Consider the following 22,255-nt stretch of genomic DNA (forward strand, 5'->3'; position numbering starts at 1 on the left):
GCTAGGGCTGCAGCGGCTCTGTCGCACGGCCCTGAGGGACCTTGGGGGCGGGGAGAGGGCAAGGCTGACTGCCCTAAGCCCTGCTCATTCCGGGGGCGAGCAACTGGGTCCCCTCTCACCTTGCCCCTGGGCTCATGGTGACCCTGCTGCCTATTCCACGGTAAAATGACTCTTACTGTTCGAATGTTTCCCCCAAATCTCCCTTGCTGCAGATTAAGTCAATTATTTCTTCTCCGACCATCGGTAACTGGGGAAAACAACTGCTCACAGTCCTCTTTGTAACAGCTCATAAAATAATTGAAGACTGTTATCAGATCCATCAAGCCACGTTATTGGCTCATATTCCATTTGTGATCTGTTATCACCTCTGGGTCCTTTTCAGCAATACTCTCATCTAACTAATTATTCCCCATTTTGTAGCGCACATTTGATTTTTTTCCCCTTCCTGAGTAGCATTTGAATTTCATCTTGTTAAATCCAGACCATTCTTCACTAGATCAAGGTCATTTTGAATTCTGATCTTGTCTTTCAAAGTGCCTGCAACCACTCCTGGCTTGGTGTCATCTGCAGATTTCATAAGCTGCTCTCCACTCCATTATTCAAGTTATTAGAGAAAATATTGAATGCTGTCAGACCTGGGACTGACCTTTGTGGGACTCCATTAGACACGGCCTCCCAGTTTGACAGCTAACCATTGATACCTACTCTTTGAACATGGGCTTTCAAGCAGTTGTGCTCTCTCCTTATTGTAATTTCATCTAGCCTGCAATTCCCTGTTGGCTTATGAGAATGTGAAGTGAAACTGTGCCAAAAGCCTCACTAAAATCCAGTTATATCATGACTACTGCTTCCTCCATGCGCTATGCCAGCAACACTGTCAGGGAAGGCAAACAGGTTGGTTTGGCATGATTTGTTCTTGCCAGCTCCACTCTAACTGCTCCATGGAACCCTGCTATTTTCCAGTTGCTTCCAAACTCTCTAATAATTTGTTCCAGTTAATTTGAGATGAGAGTATTCCAGATATTAAAGTAATTGGGCTGATTGGGCTACAATTCCCAGGGTCGTCTTTGTTCCCCTTTTTAAAAACAGGCACTGTTTTCCTTTGTCCAGTCCTCCAGGATCAAACCTCTCCTCTGTGAATTCTCACAGATGATTGGTAGCTTTTTTGAGATTGTTTTAGCTAGTTCCTTAAGCGCCAGAGGATAAATTTTATCAGGCTCTGCCAATTTGAACACACATTCCCATGTTCGTTTCCTGTTTTGGCTTGCATTCCTTCTTCCTTGCTGGTCGTCTTAATTGCTTTGAGTGTCTAGCAAAATGGGCATTGAACACCTGAGCTTTGTTGATGTCATCCATTATTAGCTCTCCTTCCCCGCTAATTATTTTTTGCTTTTAATTGCCTTCGAAGAAATGAAAGAAAAAGAGAGGCCATATGTGACTGAGAAGGAAACGTGCCTTCTTTGGGCCTGCATAAAGCTTCCAAAAATAGACCTCAATTGCATCCAAAACCCTTCTTGTTAAGATTTCCACCCAAGGCATCAGTAGAGGGACTCTGGGACGGGGACCGGTAGTTTAATAATGTCAATCTCAGCTCTCTTTTGCCCCCTCTCGTCCTTCTCAACCTGATCGCATTATGCAGTGTTATTCTTCTGGATTTGAAAAGCAGCCGTGCAGCTGTGCCGGGGCTCAGGGAAAGGGGGATACTGGCAACTGCAGGGAATGCAGAGCTAGGGGAGCCGGTACCCCAGCAGCTGGAACAAGGTGGTAGGGAGTGGTGAAATGGGCAGCAGCTGGCCAGTGAGCAGGGCAATGGTGCAGGTGGGCAGAGGACGTGCTCAAGTCTGCAGGCTGTGGGGGCACCTGTCGGGTGAGCACGCCCTGGCTTTCTGGGACCATGTGGCTCTGGGGCCTGTTGTATGTTCTGGGGAGACGGCAGCCGTGACGGCGAGAGCGGCACCGAGAGGAACCTGTCTATAAACCTGCAGCTGCCCCCATCCAGCACCTGAGTGCTGCCTTCCCACGGGGTGATGGGAAACTTACTGAAGACAAACATGGCAGCTCTTGGGGTGGGCTGGAGACAGCGGCCCATCCCACCCACTCCCTTCAGCCCTGCTAGGCTGGGCCTGCTATTTAGGCCGAACGTAGCTTTTCTCCTTGCTCTCCAGGAGCCCTGCTCAGGAAAGGCGAGCAGAAAAGCACTCTAGATAATGGCACAGATACTCGGAAAGAGGCCAAGGGCAGGTTGTTTGAAGATGGCTGGAAATAGCCCAAGCAGGAGCAACACTTCCCCTGGCCTTATTGGGTGGGCTATGGTTGCTGTAGCAACAGAGTTTGGCTACACAGTGGTCTTCCCCCGAGAAACTGGCAGGCAGTCCCCATGTGAACTATTGCAACAGCTGTCGTGGTCCTTCCCCTGGTATCAGCAGGGATCCAAGCCCACAGGCAGTGCAGCCTGCTGGGGCTTCTGCCCCCTGCGTTGTGGGGCGACCCTGGCTGAGTTACAGAACTGCGACGAGCAGATCGGTATTTCTGTTTCCAGCCCCAAAACGAATTGCTCTGCAGAAATCTCCCCACCAGCTTTGCTCTAAAGCCGTTCGCATGCGATGGTCCCGCACCAGTGTCCGTTCCCGTGTTTCTGTCATCAGGGCAAGGACTGAGCGAGGCGGGCAAGGGGAGCTCAAAGCTCTTCCCATGTACTGGGCTTGGGCGGGGTAATGAGGTAAGTCAGAGCAACCCCAGGACTGCTCTAACTTGTGCGTTGTATCCCCTAGCCCCCTGGGGGCCCCAGGGAGCAGAGAACAATGGTGATGTGATGCATTCCCGCCAAACCAACCTATCCTGGTATGCCCGTTATCCGCCCACTTCACAAGCAGGCTGAGAGCCGGGCCTCGCCTTGCACGCCTACCTGCTGAGCAGTCCTGGCCCTGGTAACCTTCCTCACAAGAGCACATCCCCTCCTGGCAGAACCCACGTCCACTGCAGGCATTCAGGCACCTCTGCTGACTGCAGCTTTCCCCCACGTAGCCCTCCTGACAGACGCAGGTGCCGTTGGCGCATCGCCCCTTCCCCGAGCAGTTGTCGGGGCATCTCAGCTCGCCGCAGTCCTCCCCCGCGTAACCTTCCTCACAGACACACTCCCCGTCCACGCAGAGGCCGTGGGCGCTGCAGTCTGTCGGGCAGCGGAGCTCCGAGCAGTCCTCCCCGCCGTAGTCGTCATCGCAGACGCACTGGCCTTCTACGCAGGTGCCCTGACTGGAACAGCCCATCGGGCAGTGGGGCTCTGAGCAGTTTTTTCCAGCCCAGCCTTCATTGCAGATGCAGCCGCAGGATTCCAGGCTGAAGTTCCCATGCCCGCTGCAGTGGGGGACGTAATCCAGCTGCCCTGGAGGGATCAAAAGCCATAGGTCAGTGTGGCGGGGGCAGAGGAATCCTACAACAGCAGCAGCCGCAGTATGATGATACCCGCCCAACAGTGCCGTAGTTTTATGTGGCATTTAACAGGGTGGGCTGTAAGGGTCAGAGGAGCTCCGTGCCTTACTCTCCTGCAGAGCTCTGCCAGCGGAGGTGACCTGTCGGGATGTTGTGGGCCACTCGGCATATCGTTCTCACCACACGCCACCAGAACCTTGAGGCTGGGCCTCCCCTGCCCACCGTCAACATTTATGCATTGCTTCCCTTTGCCAGGAGACTTGGGTCCTAAACAACCCTAATCCCCTTCCCCACCGCTGGTCCTATCCACCTCCCCAGTGGCTTCTGCCCCTCTTCTCCTTCCCATCCCTGGCTTCTGCAAGGCCCTCTATCCTGCTGCCACCTCCTCCAGGTTCCTCAATGATCTGACTCCACATTGGTCTGCTCAGGGGGAAATAGGTGCCCATATAAGACAAGCCCCAAGTACTGAGACTGGCCCTATAATAGCAGGACATGAGGTCCCCCAAGTGTCAGCCAGGCGTATACAGGAGAGAGAGCCTCCCTCGACATGTGCAATCTGGCTAGCATGTCGGAGCTGAGTGGGTGTGGAGCACGCACCGGGCACACAGAATTTTTGGAGACTTTAGCTGCCAAACAAGTCTCCTCTTTGTAAATGCAAAATGAGATTTCTTTTTTTTTTTTGGAGGCTTATCGTTTGGCTAAATCTGGGCAAATTTTCACAGAGACAGCAAAAAGCACGACCCTGCCACCCAGGCAGCCTTGTTTCTTAATTTCGGTTCTTTCCTCCATGGAGGCGCTACAGCTTCTCAGTGACATGGTTGTGGGAATGCATTTTAAGGAGGACAAAGCAATGTTTTTTCCCCTTAATTAATTCGTGGAAACGGCAGACCTATTTGACTGACACTTTTCTGAAATATTCAGCTGAGACAGACACCTGGTGGGGAAAATTTCAGCTCAAATAAAGTTTGGCAAAGTTATAAACACCCGAACGCAGAGTCTTACATGGTAAATGTTAAACATTCTTAACTACAGATGGTGCTGTCAGCTTCACCTATCATAAATATGATCAACAACCACACAAGTGTTTAGTTATAAACTGTGACCAGACCATTTTGAGTGCTACCGTCAGATCCCAGGCTAGTTAAGTTGTCAGTAGATGACGCAGATTCTTGAATAGTGGCCAAAAAGTGGAAATAACTTGCGTTGGAGGGGAGTGGGAGACTGACCAATTCTCATCTGATTGACACTGGCATTAATTCAGAGTGACTCCACTGAATTTAATGAAGTCACTTGAGATCACTGTGGTGTATCTGAGATTGGTCTGGAGCTGCTGCAGAGTGATAAATATTTACTAAGATCATTTGCATACATTATAAACAACCCAACTAGATCGTCAACTGTTTTTACGACTAACTCCTTTCATGTTTTATTTCTTGAATTTTACTACTTGATTTTAACAGTCATTGTTCAGCCTTTGATTTAACAATGGGATAGTTTGCATTTTATTTTTACCTAATGCCATTATTAGCATGTATGTCTGAGTGTCAGGATATCGGTCTAGATTCTCGGTGCAACCTGTTGTCTCGTGCTTTGGATGTGCAAATTTACACCAGATGCTGAGCCATACGCAGTTCTGTCTGCGTTACTGTGTTGTCGCTGTAGGAAGATGGTGTATACATATCATCCCCCTCTACATACAGATTTCATGAGCTCAGTTTTCCTCTTATCTATTGTTATAACTCCATTGGCTTCAGCGGTATTAATTCTGATTTTCCTTGCTGTGTAACTCAGAGGCAGATCAGGGCCAATGTAATTACGTGTTATGTGCATACATCAGTTCAACAATAACGTTTTCATGCTCTCTCATTTTGTGCACTCTGGAGTGACTCCGAGGTCCAAAGCATGATGGATGTGTCCGTGTTATGCCAATTGCAAAATAACTAGTTAAAAAATAGAAGACATAGGGGCACTAATTCCTGTGTTCTCACCCACACAAGGACAGCAATTTTCTGCACCTGGGAAAGGTCTTTGGATACCTTGACATTTCCTTCCAAGAGGCATTGCCATACACTCCTATTACAGCTTTCATTTTCTGCTCTTTACCCTTCACAGGGGCTCAGACACATGCTGTTAAGGAGTCAAGCAGAAACTCTTTGCGAAAACATTCCTCTTTTTATGACACTCCCTCAGATGTAAAAAAATTGTCTCTGCTCCAGTTCCTCATTCTGTTGAAATTCATTGTATCAACAACCCCCTTCATAACCCATCTCATTACAGCAACCTGCTATTTCCTGGGTTTTGAAGAACTGCCTTGTAGAGATGATGAACTGAACTTTGTCTTTTGAAACCGTAACCCTAATGGCAGGTTTAGAGAGAGCCTCAGAAAGCTGGTGCATTATTATTCAGATGGAATACTCAGTTGATAGTTTTGTGCCTTCATTAGAAAAGGGTTTGTTTGTCTTTCATGGCAGCTAAAGTTATCCCCACAGATTTTCTTTTTTAACTGTAATTTTCGTATCCACTCAGCTCGTCTAGGGACAAGACAGAGAACTCATTTATTACTGACTCCTGTAGTGCTGTGTTGTGTGAAGGGGCTATTTAGGAAATCAGCTATTTCTCTTCCCCAGATCCCATGATAAGTTACAGAAGTGCCCTAATAATTACTAAGAGCTGGGGGTGTATGTGATGGCCTGGATGCACCATGACCTTGCTAGCATTGTATAATTGTTTTTTTTAACCTGGCCTTAGCTTTGGTTGTGAATATTGGTGAAAGGCCTTGAGTTGCTCTATCATAAATGGCTGTTCTTGGCGGGAATCTCTGTGTTCAGTTCAGTTCTTGTTTACGTCTTGCTCTTTAGAAAGCTGGCACCTCACAGGTGACACAAGAGAAAAGCCCCTGGTGGGTCACTGCAGAGAGTTAGAGTTAGATTATGACTTGGTCTGTATGCCTATATCGGGGATTAAGGAGCATTAAGCATTCCCCTCACCTCTCTTCCCAACATGGCTACCCAAACCATGGGTCTGGGACACAGTGTTTTAAGAAGGGAGTAAATTGTCATGGTTAGCTACAGAGAGATGAGGAAGGTGGAAGGTCTTGTCTCTTCCCTCCACTTGCTGAGCAGAGCTCCAGAGTCAGTTCAAGGGGTGTTGCACCCACTGTTGGGTAGAGGCTAGTAGCAAAAACCGCTCCCTTGCTATGAACAAGTAGGAAGCAGAGAAGGAATTGTGACTCAGTGGTGTGTCTTGGGGTCACAAAGGCGTCCGGGGCTACTCCAGGATGGCTGAAACTTTAACACCACTCCTGTGCCTAAAAGTCAAATCTAGGTCTTAATTTTTCCTCTTTTATGCCAAGAGAAGCCAATTTCTTTAGGCCAGGCATGGTTTAGTGATGAAGCCTGGGATGGAATGAGTGGCGGGACTGGACTCCCATGTCTCCCCAGAAGAGGAAAGTCTTCCTAGGTCCGTATGGAGAGGTGCATTGGTAGAAGTTTGTGGATCTTGGTTAAGGTGGAGCAGTGCGAGAAGTCCAAGATGCAGAGAGCAATGAAGTTCAGCTCCCTTCTCATCTGAGCCCAGAGTGATACCTCCAGGTTACCAGTGAATATACTGAAGAGCCTGGGGAAAGCTTGACACTTCTTGACCACAGAGAAAGGGCCAGATTCACAGAGCCCGGTGCAGATATAAAATTTATGTCCATATCCACAATGAGTCATGGATATCTGTGGATGTGGATGCCTGCGGCTATAAAGTGGAACTCGGTGGATTTTCAGGGCTCTACGGATTCACTGGTGATGTACGTGTAAGTTGCATGTGATGTCTAAGCTGGTCAGCAGATGGGCTCAAGTGACCGCAGAGAGTCGGGTAACTTGCATGCATCTGGCTGTCAGTGTGAGTGTACTAAACAGGGGCAAGCGTAACCTACCCTAGTTCAACAAGAAGTCCTGTGGCACCTTATAGACTAACAGATATTTTGGAACATAAACGTTCATGGGCAAAGACCAGCTTCATCAGATGCATGAGTTATGTAGCAGGTTTTTGCCCGCAAAAGCTTATGCTCCAAAATATCTGTTCGTCTATAAGGTGCCACAGGACTTGTTGTTCTTGAAGATACAGACTAACACTGCTACCTCTCTGATACTACACTAGTTCAGTTTCCTGTGATGACCGAACTCAACCTGTGGGCCTAGTTCTCGTCTGTTACGTGTGGGCAAATCAGAAGGCATTCCACAGAAGCCAACAGGATTTGCATCCTTTACACCCTGTGCTTAGCTGTTCTTCCTTCACCATCTGCCTCTCTGCCAGGCAGGTTACACTCACTTTGCACGTCGGCTGAGTACCAAGTGGATCCCCTTTGCTGCTCACGCCCACCTTTTGACCAGCTTGTACCTCACATGTAACTTACATCCAGGACCTTTTGTATCTGAATTTGAGCCCCAGACTTCCCTAGGAATTGTGCCTGCTTTCACCGAGCTGCACCAGGGCTAGCGACTGAATTTCACAGTCAGTCCAGAGGAAGAAATTTCCCCCGTGTCTAAATGTTGAAAAACCCATATGAAAGGTTGGGACGCTCAAGGGTAAATGATCCTGGTGATTGGATCTCTTTTTCTATTGGGGACGAACTGCTCCCATGCTCCCTTACTTTGAGCAGGGGGAAGGAGTTTAATATTCCATCAAGGGCTCCATAGGAACCTTAAATCAGCATATTTCCTGAAGGCTCGGGCTCTGCCTCTTCCCCAGTGAGTCCCACCCTCCTTCTGGGCTCCGGAGGCTGGCTTTGGGATCCCCAGCAGCGTGGGAAATTGTGTTTTTGTACCCAGCTCCAAATGGACTTGCTACCTCCCAGCACCCATGGGTGGGGTTCTAGACAGTGAAGCTGGTCCTCTCTGTTTAAGCTGCTGAATCGCATGGACAGTGCTGAGTATACACATTGTCAGGGCATCCTTAGCAAATGCAAAACTGCCTCCATCACTGGTTTGAGCAGCATCACCTCACCCGAACTCAGACACCGTTCTGTGTTGAGACCTGCATCCCCAGAAAGTTCTAACAGCATCAGTTACTACCTGTAGCTGCATTGTCTTGGCAGCAATTGGAGTTGCATTGATCCCGTAGCATGGACACCTCCCTCTCCAACATCTCAATCCTGCTCTGAAGCTCCTGCATGACCTGGGCGGAGGTGAAGCACTTGCAAGCCTGCTTGGGTAGGTTTATCCTGTGGGTGAAGGTGACCTGGCTCTCGCTGTCTGAGGTCTGCTCCGTGTATTCCGTCATCCTGTCGTCTTCTGAACTCACCTCCTGGTCAGATGAGGCCTCGAGCGCTGAGGAGCAGAAGCTGTCCAGGGGGACGTTAATGTTGTACACATGGTTGAAGACCATGGACTGTTCCTTGACGGGAGGGCTGTAGTTGGCCAAATTGCCTTCCTCGTGCACTACCTCCCTCCTGAGCCGCTCTGTTGTCACCTCTAGCCGGCACTCAAAGGGCTTGAGGACTGATCCCAGCAGAAGCAAGTTGAGCCCAATAACCATGTTTCTCCAGACTAAATTGTCATTGTCAGCCCCCATTTTCTTGATCAGGAAAAGCAGCTTCAAAGGCAGCCTGGGCCAGCAGCGCCGTCTGACAACCTGGAGACCCTGAATGAGAAGAACAGAAATGATATTAGCCTTTAACTGGGACTGCCAGGTTCAGATCTTGGTGCCATATAAAGAGAGTTTAAAAATTCTCACGGGGTAGCCAAGTTAGCCCGTATCTTCAAAAACAACGAGAAGTCCTGGGGCACCTTATAGACTAACAGATATTTTGCAGTATAAGCTTTTGTGGGTAGGGATCCACTTTGATCACAAAAGCTTATGCTCGAAAATATCTGTTAGCCTATAAGGTGCCCCAGGACTTCCTGTTGTATTAAAAAGACTGGAACTTTTCAGCATAGAAAAGAGGAGACTAAAGGGGGATATGTAGGGGTCTATAAAATCATGATTGATGTGGAAAAAGTGACTAAGGAAAATGTATTTACTTGTTTCCATAACATAAGAACTTGGGGGCGGGGAGGGACACCAAATGAAATTAACGAATAGCAGGTTCAAAACTAAGGAAAAGAAGTTTTTCTACATCCAGGGCGTGTTCAGCCTGTGGAACTCCTTGCCAGAGGCTGTTGTGAATGCCAGGACTTTATCAGGGTTCAGAAAAGAGCTAAGTGACTTCATGGAGGGCCATCAATGGCTGTTAGCCAGGGTGGGCAAGGATGGTGCCCCTCACCTCTGTTTGCCAGAGGCTGGCACTAGATGACTGGGGAAAGATCACTCAATGATTGCCTGTTCTGCTCATGCCTTCTGGGACACCTGGCATTGGCCATTGTCAGAAGACAGGATGCTGGCTTAGATGGACCTTGGGTCTGACCCAGAGTGGCCGTTCTTATGTTCTAGATCACAGCAAGGGGCTTTTGCAGTGTGGCGTATGGGCAGGCAGGGGTAGGCCAGAACCATGGTCTGAGTGGTGATAAGGGTTGACTGACCTAGCTCCTCGGCTCTGCCCCTTCTGGAGCACAGAGCTGCCCCCCTCCCTTTACCCCAGGACCCATGGTAGCTGTCGGCCCCACTACACAGGGGCTAGATTCTGTATACAGGTAACCCAGTGATGTCCCAATAGCCTCAGCATGATTGCACAGAGCGCAAATCAGCCTGGGATCACACCCATTGCTGGCAAGGAAATAGTTATGTGTTTTTTTTTAAGGACAGCTGGAGTGTGAGCCATCAGCAGCGCTAATCAGCTGGGCAGCACCTGAATCCCTCCCGGGTGGCTGCCCAAGTGCTCAGCTAACAGGTAACCCTGGTCATCAGCGGTCATGGTGGTGCAGTCTGATCACGCACTAGCTTTGCGCAGCTGGAGGTCTTAGGTCAGAACTGAGGGAGCAAATTCTGGCTGCCTGGGGTATAAATCAAAGCAGAGTTTGCCCTGTCATGCACCCTAGGATTTGCATGTCTCATCACCAGGGGCCTGCACTAATGCTGCCTGAGGTCAATAAGGGTTCTTCAGGCCTTGTCTATACTTACTGGAAGATCAGCACTGTGGGATTGATTTAGTGGGTCTAGTAAAGACCCACTAAATCAACTGCTGATAGATCTCTTATCGACCTGGCCTCAGATCCTGCAAAGTGCTTAGCATTTCTGAGGTGGCCCTCAGGACCTCAAAGGTCTGGGCCAAAGGCTGGTGGAATTTGCCAATACTGGAAGTGTTTTCCCGCAAGAAACTCCATATACCAGAATAGAAGGAATATGGCCATTCCTGGCAGAGGTATACAGGGAGGCTGGCTGGTGAGAATGGTTTATACTTGGTCTCATTTAGCCAGGTGACCAGGATCAGCACCTTGCTTCTGTGAGCTGTCACATAACCCCAGGGTGGAATCTGAGCTGACTGAAGTCAATAGGAGTTTTGCTCTTCCCTTCCAGGGTTTTGCTCCATACCTTTACACAGGGACATGAACATTTTGCATCTTGCTTGGCAGATTTTTTTTTGGTAGTGCAACTGCTCATTTGGTAGCAACTTATTGTTAATATGCTAATAGGGGTGGGGCATAAATTCCAAGATGGGGGCTCAATTCCCAGTGCCCTGACAAACGCTGCACTGGAGGGCAAATAAGGTTTAAAAGCATATTCACACCATCAGTATCTCAGGACGGCATTTCGTGCCCCAGATACTGAGCACTAGATCGCCAGGTTTTAATGCAGTGACTGTAGTAACACTGTTGAATTAGACAATACAATATTAAGTTTGTTTAGGTTTATGCTCTGGGCAAATCAATATCTCCTGTTGAAGTCATTTCATTCCCCACCGGTGCTCTGGATTATAGGGTAAAGTGTCTTTATTTGGAACGAGACAACTTTTCATTTTCTTTTTGATTTATGGTTTCCAGGTGGTAATCCCGATGCTCAGGGTTGTCCTTATCCCTGGTGTAAAAATCACTGACTTCGGTGGAATGGCTCAGGGATGAATTTGGCTCTAGTTCTCTTGCTGGGACTATTGTATGTTGACCAACAGTTAACTCCACCTGTTCTGCTGTAAAGAAATGCAGCGTAACCTGACAGGGAAGATGAAGCTGGCAGACGGGTAGGGCTGCGACCGGGAGCCCAAGGGCTCTGAGTGCTACTAGTGCAGCAGAAAGGACAATTTAATTGCACATTGATTACCAGCTGCTAATCTATTTGCCTTGCATTTTGGGGTTTTTTTGGGGGTGGGGGCAAGGCAGGAGATCATTAGTTTATGGTTTATATTGTATACTTGGAGTGCAGTTGTTTGGAGGAAGGATAGTTCAGCTGAATTGCTGCGGTTTATTTTCAGGTCTGTCTCGCTCACTTTATGTGTGTGTGTGTGTGTGTGTGTGTGCATATACAATGGGGGTAATACACTTTCACCTCCCCGTGCCTCAGTGTACCCAACTGTAAAAGAGGGATCATAATAAAGGGTAGCTGGAAATACATTTTTGTGTCCCTCTCCCTCTTCTTTACGGACAACTGTCACTGTAGTGTTTTTTATTGCAGCTGGGTGGGAAACTTCCCCCGCCCATCCCATAAGAATTTGAGAAATTGAAAAAATTTCCTCTCTCGAATTGGGAGTGAAAGCAGAAATCTCGAATGGTTTTTACAAACCAAATCCAAACCCAGCTCTCAGTTCCTGTCAATCGCAACATTTCATTTCAGCAATTTCTAAGTGTTCCATTTTGATGTGGACTGTTTTTATTTTTTACTGTAATTCGCTTAAAATTCAAAACAGAAGATTCATTGTGAACAGGAAAAATGGAATTTTTCATTTAGAAAATGTTGCGATGAAAGTTTTTTATTATTTTCCCCAGAAATATTTTGGAATTTTAAAACTCTTCAAAAAAGCTCCTGTCCTGTGACCATTTTCAGTGTTGTTCAATCAGTGTCTGCAGCTGAAAAAATGGTGTATTGAAAATTTCCTGATCAGCTGTAGTTATTCATCTAACCTCCCCCAGGGCTTCTAGGGCTGGAATTAATTAACACTGGTAAAACGCTGGTGGTTCTTTGTTGAAGGGTCCAATAGAAATGCAAAGTACTACTGAATTGTAAGCATTGTCTCTTGTGGTAATTACTGTGAATTTGAACTGAAGTCAGTGGATATAAGGGTGGTTAATTGGAGTTCAGCTCAGCTCAGGATCGGGGCCTAATAATGTTTAATATGAAGGATAATGTTTTCAAATATTCTTAAATGACTGAGGTGTCATTGAAACTCCCATTGAGTTTCAAGGGGACCTCAAGACCAAAAGCCTGCAGGCCCTTTCGAAAATTTTACACATTATCTCCAGCCTGATCTTTTCTCTTTCCCTCCATCATTAGGGCATAACCAGCACAAGGCACGTATCTGATATACTGTAATAAATACTTCCTGTAAAGCACCATAAAATATACAGTATAAAAACAAGCAATTACAAATGTCAGCACAACATCCCACACAAGGAAGAGGCAACAAAGGATGATAGATTTCATAGCAACTGCGCATATAAATCCAAGGGCAGGAAATAGCCCACTGAGTTGGTGCCCCTAGTTGATTACTTAGGTCTGCCAGGGTGTAAATGAGCTGTAATGTGACATCAGCAGATGAACTGGGAGGAAGAACTTCATGGGTGGGGGAGACAGGGGTGATGCGAGGCAGTATGCAGGGGGTCACATGCACCCTCCCCCCCAGAATCCGCCTTCCTGCATTCACCCTCAGGGTTGCACCACTTCTGCTGAGCGGAGGGAGGGGGGCAGTCCCACCCCTCTCCTGGAGTGGCACGGCCCGAAAGCAGCACAGGGAAAAGGCAGGTTGGGATGGAGCAGGCGCATTCGGGGGCAGGGTGTGGGTAGAGCAGGGGTGGGTGGGGGCACATGGCCGGTGCCCTCCAGAACCCTCCTCACCAGTTGCTATTGGAAAAGACCGCAATTGACCGCCTATTCTGCCTTGGTGACTGGCAGAGTGATCAACATGATCCATTTTGGCTCTTTGGGGTTAAAATTCACTTTCGTGCTGAATACAGCATTAATGGATTGTTGTTTTTTATGGTCTGATGGAAGGGCATCAGATCTGCACGTACCAGGCTTTCCTGGGGGGCGGGGGGTCACCCTAGCTCAAATGTGCTTGCTAAGCAGACAGTTGTGATGGCAAGTCCAGGCACAACTCAAGAGGCAATGGGGAAGTGGCAGGGATACCATTCGCCCCTCCTGTGTTTCAAGGCAACGGCAGCCAGGCTACCTCTGTCCTAGGCAAAGTAAGTCAACCACAGGTTCTAGCTAGGGCAATGGCGTAGCTAGAATCGACGTATCTACGCTTGGCTAACTTGGCTGTCTCTACTGGGGAAGGGCAACGGGAGAGATCTGCCTGTTGACCTCCCTTACTCCTCCCGTCTTATTAGGCAATCAAGATCGAGCAGCCTAAGGGGAACCAGGGAAGCTGAGGATAAGAATGCAACTGTAATTTCCTTGTATTGCCTGATCAAGGCCTTGCAATGCTGAGGAACGGAAAAGGAGCAGATTTGAGCCTTGTCCAGATGGGCATGATATCCCCCAACAGGCATTGTTCAGAAATCACGAGCCCAGCCTCAAAAATCACAAGGGAATTTTTTAAAACGCTTTGGGTTCGTTGCATTTGTCTTCTGCTTTCTGGGTGCACGTAGGTCACGTCTCCAAGGTTTTCCTCCCCACCAGGACAGCTAGAAATGAAATTGTTTGCAAATAAAAGGCAAAATTCTCATGTAATCCCCCAACTTCAAGGAAAGCCCCAAATGTTGGAAAGCTCATGAGAAAATCATGAGAAGTAGCAAAACTGTTGTACTGGAATGCATACCAGCAGCAACCCGGTGACCTCACCAGCAGGCCACTCTTCCAGGATTTGTACCTGGGTGTCACGCCATGAAGCCACTGGGGGAAAGGAAGCAGAGGACAAATTAATTGGGAACTCATTTGCTGATCCAAACGGGGGACTGTTACTGAAGTCTGAGCTGTACCAGCAACTGCTGGTGCAGTAATCATGTGAAATTGCCCTATATTATTTATGATTATTTTTGCGCCTTGCAGCGTATCTTTGTTTCCCGTGGGAATGGTAGCGCATACCTGCACCCCCTCCTCTGTGCCCATTTACTGCTTTGTTTCCCTTACATTTCTGTGACGTACCTGAAAGCACAACTGTTCAGCTGCCTCTGCAGCCTACAGGGTCGTTATCCTGTATTATCGAAATATTGCTGTTGTGCTTTTCCTTTCTTTGCAGGGCCCACGCCGCCTGTGACTACAGAGCATGTGGGGTCCCACGTGGTGGCACCTGGACCGCTTACTGAGTGCAAGAATGAGGCCAGGTCTACACTGGACCTTAAAGTCAATTGTAGATATGCAATTCCAGCTATGACAATTACGTAGCTGGAATCAGTGTATCTACGGTCAACTTAATCTGGCTGTCCTCACTGAGGGAGGTCGACGGGAGAAACTCTGCTGCTCACTCTGTGAATGAGCAGTCGTCACCTTGACCTGCCCCGTTGTGGTTCTCTAACCTCCTTTCCTGAGTTCTTGAAGACATCTCAAAAGCAAACCACTGCTCTTGCTTTCGGCCTCCCCAGCAGGGAAACAACCCAGCTTTCCTCTTTCACTTGATCTCGACTTCGTTTGCCGGCGTGGCTTTGAGGTGCGTTTTTTAGGTAGCCCCTTGTATCTTTGTGGTCTCTAATGATTGTACAGAGGCTTCATGGTCCCCAGGAGGGAAATTTCTCCTTGGCAATGGCTGAAAATAGGGGGAGGAACCCAGGGACTAATTAGCACTCATTGCCTTTGAGGGACTTGCGTTCTTTAGAAACTAACTACCTGCCCTTTGGCCCTCTCTGCCTTGTGTGTGGGGACAGAAGATGTCAGGGTGGTGGCTGTTACTCTGAGCTAGCTGCACACAGCCAGGCTGGAGCGTCAAATAAAACCTTATTGCAGAGTTATAGACACAGCTTAGATGTGTGAATATAAAATTTCCCCACTCTTCTCCCTGGAGTAGAATTCAATCTGGTTCAGTAGGAACACAAGAGTTGTTTTACAGGAGCAAACAGAAATCCACCAGCTAAGGCAATGAGAGCGGGAGAGAGAGAGGTTGATGAAACCCTGCGATATGAAAGAACTAGACTAACAGAACCAGGATACAGTGGCTAGATGGATAGACACAGCAGAGAGAGAACTGATGCAGGACAGAGATTACTAAGTAATGACCATAAGCAGGTCAGATAGTCAATGCCTGTATCAACTCGACAAAGCGACAGAGTAATTTGACGAACCGATACTGTAGAAATCTGTGCAGCCTCATTGATCCCATCCTCTTTATCAGAATAATTATCACAGCAGACCTCAGCAGGCCTGTGTCAGTGGCCTGTAGTCCTTTACAAGTGGCAGACGATGGTATTGCCCGTAATTCCAATTTAATATGGTGGTAATGAGAGATTGAGAACATGGCAGAGTCAGCTGGAATGCCAGAACCAGCTGGTTCGTATTACTCTGGCCGAGTAACCAGCCACGGAAGAAGGATTGTTTAGCGTCCCAACTGTCCTCTCTACCCATCTGCTGTTGACATGCAGGGTGTGGCCAAAGTGAAGTTGGGAGTAGCCAGGATGGCTCTGAATGGTACTGATCCCTGACTGCCCATTTGGCCCTTAGCTGCTGTCGTAAGGGACAGCAGCTGTTAGATGTTCTGGGGCCGGGGGAGCCCATGGGCATGCAGCTGGTCCTGAGCCCAGGGATTGTGCCCCTTTGCACTGCGTGATCCATGTCTGCAGCCGAGGAATAGGCCAGTGGAGGCTTTTAGCTTTTCCAGGTAAAAACATCGCAGCAGCTGCCACCTTCCGCTAGCTGGGGATTTATTTGTTTATTTCTCTAAATGGACTCATTTTAAAAATGGGCTTCTTCATTTGCTCGCCCGCCCTGTCAGGCTGAGCCAGCTGGTAATTGCAGAGGCTGAGGGCGGAATGCGGTTGCGCTGGCCCCATTGTGTCAGCCGAGAGCTTTCCATAAGAAGCCGGGTCTCTCCTCTCCTCCCTCGACAAGGAATGGGCTTGTCATATTTCAGAAAATGCGGAGAGGGCAGGAAATTGCCCATGGGAAAGGTTCAGCGGTTGCGTCTAAACTGGTTGGAAATGATAGAGATGTGCCCTGCGGATCGAAGGTGCCTCCGGTCTCTGATCTAGCCCCTGTTCTTGGAAATTGCTCGCCAGTGCTGTCAGTAGGTCTGTTTACTTTCATTCAGCTCGTGTTTTGCAAGTACTAGAGCGTGAAGAGTCAGAAATGTAGCAGCCAAGTTTGTGGAGAGTGCAGCTCGCTCGGTTCTACCGACCTGTATCACTCCGGCTATGGCTAGGCTAAACGTAGCAGCTGACTGTTAAGACACAATTTTAGCTGCGCCAGTTGCAGAGCTAAAAATGGTCAGCAGTCGAATGCTGTGGCCGGCTACATGGAAGAAGGTCGATGGGAGCGTTTCTCCCATCGACCTTCCTTAATCCTCACGGCTCGCCAGGAGTTCCGGGGTCGACTTTGACCCAGGAAAGTACCGTTTTGTGCATGCACCAGACAAAACCCCAGAGCAGATCGACACAGAGTTCCCTGGTGCTACTCAGCTAATTAGCAGAGTGCTCCGCAGCCATCAAGAGCTGGCAACATATGGTTCTACTGGCGGGGCACTTGCTCAGTGCAGATAACATTTATTCTGCACATGGATGCAAAATTTAGGGGGAATGTTACTCAGGGTTGTGGTAACTGGTACTGATTAGGTTGCTGGGAGATGTCCCAGCTAGTGCCTCTAGGGGAGCTTGAGCAAGGGCCCCAATGGGAGAAGCTCTCCTGTCAGCCTCAGTGGTATTTGCACCAGGCACCTGCACTTCACTGCTGTGGTGCTGTAAGTGACGACAGGTCCCAAGTGATTAGATCCTGAGGGCGTGAACTTGCTTCCATCCCATTACTCTTAATGTGGTATTGTGGATGCCGCCCTGCTACAGCCCGGAGCCCAAGACCCTTTGCCGAAAGTCTGGGAACCCCAGTGTCTTCAGCACAGAGTTAGCACCTGGCTTCCAATCGGGATCCAAGGCTGTCTCGCTCCAGCCCTTCTCGACGGTCCCTTTGGGAGTTTAGTCACGAAACGCTGCGGCCTCCCGCCCGGAAAAATCACTTGCAATTCGGTTATGATTAAAGAAGACCAGCTGAAAAGGTAGCACGAGAACAAGCAGGTTGCTGGGGAACACCAAGGACTCCAAATGCTTTGGAATTCCCCCCAGATCTCCATCCCGCCTGCTGGTTTCCCACCGGCTCTAGCGGGCTGTTTGTGTTCAGGATTTCCCCACTTTCAGCTGGTGATGCAGCAGCATTAAGGCAAATCTTTAGTGCAGGCAAAGCCTTTGGGCTCTGTCCACACTGCATGTATAAACCCAGGGCTGGCCTCTGCCAGCTGACTTGGGCTCAGAGAGCTTAGGCTAAGGAGGTGTTTAACTGTCACCGGACCCACAGATGGAGGGGAGGGTGGACGAAGAGGGAAGTTGCCCCCAGACCTGGCATTTCAAAGGGGCTGGGAGCTCAGAGCCAGGCTTCGGGGCTGGCAAACCAGGTGGTTGCCTGGAGCCGCCACTTTCAAGGGTCCGCCAAAAAGCTGGTCTGGCGTGTTGGGCTCGGCTGCTGTGTTGGCAGCTTTTCCCCGCACTGCACGCTCCTGGGCGGGCACTTGGCTCCCGGACCAGCCCCCACCGCTCTGCCTGCGCTCTGCTCCTGGGCGGGTGCTCTGCTTCCAGGCAGCCCCCGCCATGCTGCGCGCTCCAGGATGGGCCGGCTGCTGGGTGCAGAGCTGGGGCGGAGCGTGGGCTTGGGGTTACTGTGGGGGCTGCCATTTTCAAGGGGCCGCTGAAATTTGCCTGGGGCCACCAATGGGCTAGGACCATCCCTGCTGGAGCTCCAGTCAGCACAGCCGCTACTTTGGCAGCGGTGACGGCCAAGGCTCCAGGAACCTTTGAAGCACCAGTATAGTGCAGCTCTGGCTGTGCAGGACTGTGAGGGAGTGGGGTGGGGCCCAGCACTACGGTCTGGGTGGCACTCAGGGCTGAATGACCCAGGCCCCGCCCCTTCCATCCTTGGCCCCACCTTCCATCCTTAGCCCCACCCCTTCAGGGGTGCAGAGCCAGGCTTTCCCTCCCACCTTGCTCCAGGGCCTGTGGCTTCTATCATCCCTGCTGGCTGTCATGTAGACTTCGCACTCAGGCAGCACCTCCAATTTAAGGACCCTCCTGCTCACGGGGCCCTACAGTGTAGGTTGCTGCCTCCCATGCTGAAGTCAGCTGCAGATCTTTAAATACAGTGTAGACACACCCTCTAAGTCACAAGTTGCCCCTGAGCAGCTTTTCTTGGTTTCGAGCAGCTGTAGAGGGTGTAATGTGCAAACAGTAGCAGTGTCTGCCCATGGGCAGAGGTTTATACTGGTGCAGCTACCGTGGTGACTGGCTGCTGATGGTTATAACTGCAGCAAATCTCCAGGACACACCTGGCCTCACGAAGTTTTATGAGTGCAGCCGGGTGAATCACGGACGCTTTTTGGCTTGCTGGGAAATGCCAAAAAACCTGAGAGTTATTTATTTATTTATTTTAAGCTGGGCGAATCAAACTGGCAGAAAAAAAATTAATTGGGAGTGAACAAAAGCTTTTTTATGATTTTTTTTTTTGCAGCATTTTTATTGTTGGTTTTGGAAATAAAAACGGAAGGAAACTTCCGAACCAAAAGTGGCTCGAACTGAAAAACTGTGAAATGTTTTGACGTGTTCAGAATTTTTCAATTTGCTTTTTTCTGACACCCTCGGAAGCGGACCTGAAGTCGCAAAATAGGTCATTGTTGCTGAATCGGCCTTTCTCACTTGACATATATTTTGGTGAAAAATTTTCCCTTAGCCCTAGTTGTGAGCTTAATGTAGCTTTCTGAGCAGCCCCAAGCAAGGAAACAGTCCTTGGTTGTGCTCACCCTGGAGCGCCTGGATAGGGTTGGACTCCGTGCCGAGCTGATGGTTGGGGTATGGTTCCTCTCCTTGTGTGCCTGTGTAGCTAAACTAGTTGTTGTGTTGAGGGGAGCAAAAGATCCGTTTGCTTCCCACCCCATCCTGCTTATTCCTGCCCACTTGCTCTGGCTAGGCAGATAGCTGCCTTGCAGAGTCTGCTCTGTCCCCTGCGTTGCTACCTTCAACCTGTGTAGCCGGCAGGAGGGGGCACCTTACACCCCTTTAACTCCCCAGTGCTTCTGCAAAAACTGGGTCAACATTCTCTTTGGTGCCCCACCTCCAGACAAGCATCTCCTCAGCTGTCTGCCTTTAACAACAGCCCTCGTCCCTGTGAAGACGTTGAGTGGCCGCAGGGGATGGTTTGCCAGTAGCACCCCCCCCACACACAGACCCTCCCCACAAAGCCCAGAAACCAGTTCTCCAAGGTAGCCCTTTTCCCTTAAATTGGGTTGGATATCAGACACCTCCAGGTCTGGACTTAATATCCACCCACAGACCGCTCTCCCCTCCTTTACCTCTGCACCAGTTCCTCCATCCTTTGAAAGAGGAGACTCCATCGTTATGTGGAACTCTCTGAACCAAAGACAACCAAGAAGAAAGGATCAAAGGCAGGAGAAGAACAAGGAAATCACTTTCCGAGAGCCCTCTGCGAAGGCCTGAAGGAGCCGTGAGTTGAAATGAAAAGCGTTCCCTCAAGGAATCCCACCCCACGGCAGCCAGAGAGAGAGAGGAAGTGATGAGTCAGGCCAGCAATGAGTGTGTTACTGCAGCTGGGGCAGTGGATTAACATGCACATTGAAAGAAACAAGAATCGGGAAGAGAAGGCAGGGAGACAGTGTCTTTGACTGGACCAGTGTTGATTGGTTTGAGCAGCAGCGTTGGAGTTTCTGCGGAGTTCTTCTTCAGAAAGGTTTGCAGAGCATCAGAGAGGATCAGCAGAGCCGTCCAACCATGCTTAATGTGGAGCCAGCTACTAACTCATTGCTGAAAATGGCAACACCTGAAAACGGGGACTTGCAAATATCCGACAAGGTGAATGTATCCGGGATGCGGGCTGGTGATGCCAGACGGAGATTTGGCTGTTGCACAAGCCATTTGTTCTCCGGAAATTCTTGTGCAACAAGCTGGGACTGGTGAGTGCACCACTGCCCCGGGCTGAGTGGAATTCAAACCGCCCAGCCTTGCAGATTTTAAGACCAGAAGGGACCATCAGGAGCATCTAGTCTGATTTGCTGAATAACCTGGGTCATAGACCCTCACCCAGTAAGTTCTGCCCCATGCCCATAACTTTGGGTTGAGCCGTGGTGAATCTTTTGGGAAGATATCCCATCTGGAGTCGAAGATTTGTAAGTGACAAGGAATCCCCATAACAGTAACAAATCTGTGTCTTATTTCTAGCCTGAGTCGGTGCCGCTGCCAGCCATTGGATCCATTACAACTAAAGGGAGAGAGAGACTCCTTTACTCTGTAAGGGTCTGTGTCTGTGTGCGTGTTCTCTCTCTGCTGTCGTTGTGGAGAGCTTAGTATCCCTGCTGTAAACTCGGAACTGATGAAGGAGCTGTCATACTGTGCAGAGATGAAATGAACCTGGGGGACTCTAAAAACCGTCCCTACTTCTGAGCTCTTTGACTTTTGGTTTTAGAATAGCAGTGCTTCAGAGAGCCACAGATGTTTAGGCCAGAAGGGGAAGGCTCTCCTGCATCACATTACTCCCACGGATTCCAGCACCAAGCTCAGTAACTTGGCATGGAACTAGGCATTTTCTTTAGAAAGTCATCCAATGACGAAGGAAAGGCTAGGTGCTGCTGGGCATTGGGGAGCAGCGAGGAGGAGCCTCTGACATTATGAGAATAATTATGGCCGTCAGCTCCTCCTAGCTGGCTATTTAAGAAGCTCTTTCTATTAACTTTTGGGATTCGGCTTTAATCCCCAGTTAAAGTCTGTTAGGGTAGAAAACCTGAATGTCACTGTCACTTCTTTGGCTAGATGCATCCAGCATGATCGCCAAGGTGCTCCAAGGCATACCCAATATGATCAGCAAGAACAATTGCAGCCTCACGATCAAGGATGGATACATCTAGATCCTTCTGCATGCTACCTCCCTTAGGTTACGTCTACACTAGGCAAAGTAAGTCAGCCGCAGAGATGCAATTCTAGCGGATGCAACGGCGTAGCTAGAATTGACGTATCTGCACTCGGCTTATCGGGCTGTCCTGTTCTCTGCTTCATTAGCGAAGAGCTGAAGGACTCATTCCCACAGCAGTCCAAAGCTACCAGCATGCTCTTCTGCGGCTCACCTGGTGGCACACTCCCATCACATTCTGGGTTGGTTTTTAGCAAAATTTTCTGGCCGGTCTTCACAACTGATCTTCTGTGGGGCCACCTACTCTTAATAGGCCTGCCTGGCCTTGATTCAGCTGGAAGACTCTGGCTCACCTCTTCCAAATCTCTTGGTTTTGAAGAAACATGTGTAGCCACTAATGGTGAGTTCCTTCTGCCAGGTTCTCTGAGTGTGGCCGAGAACCCGCTTTCTGCAAGCAGCTGTGTCGTCGTATGGACAGCTGTGGCACTTGCTCCCAGCTTGGCCTGAGTATTGCCCTGTTTGGAGAAGCTGGCAGAGGACAAAGCAGGAAAAAGAAGCTACCGAGACCACTGTCGTTTCTCCCCAGCTCACTGCTCTCTATACTCCTGCAAAAATGGGAGTGGGGCAGAGTAACGAGAAGGATTGATTTATACCTGCTGGACAGTGCTTCAGAGAACCCTTGCCTGTCTTCCCTCCAGAGCAGCCAGGTGCCGGAGGC

At 49.2% G+C, this 22,255-nt stretch overlaps 1 protein-coding gene across 1 annotated transcript in view; it reads right to left on the minus strand.

The window, feature by feature from the left end:
- The window catches only part of TNR (tenascin R), a 133,565-nt gene that overhangs the window by 59,955 nt on the left and 51,355 nt on the right, over positions 1 to 22,255 (minus strand). Inside the window, exons 2-3 of the mRNA XM_075002332.1 lie at positions 8,490 to 9,057; positions 2,906 to 3,382 (exon numbers count right to left, since the gene is read on the minus strand). Coding sequence (XP_074858433.1) covers positions 2,906 to 3,382; positions 8,490 to 8,988 — 976 coding nt within the window. The 5' untranslated portion in view covers positions 8,989 to 9,057. The remainder of the gene's footprint in view (positions 1 to 2,905; positions 3,383 to 8,489; positions 9,058 to 22,255) is intronic.

This window comes from Carettochelys insculpta, chromosome 9, assembly GCF_033958435.1.
Source record: "Carettochelys insculpta isolate YL-2023 chromosome 9, ASM3395843v1, whole genome shotgun sequence".
NCBI classification, from domain to species: domain Eukaryota; kingdom Metazoa; phylum Chordata; order Testudines; family Carettochelyidae; genus Carettochelys; species Carettochelys insculpta.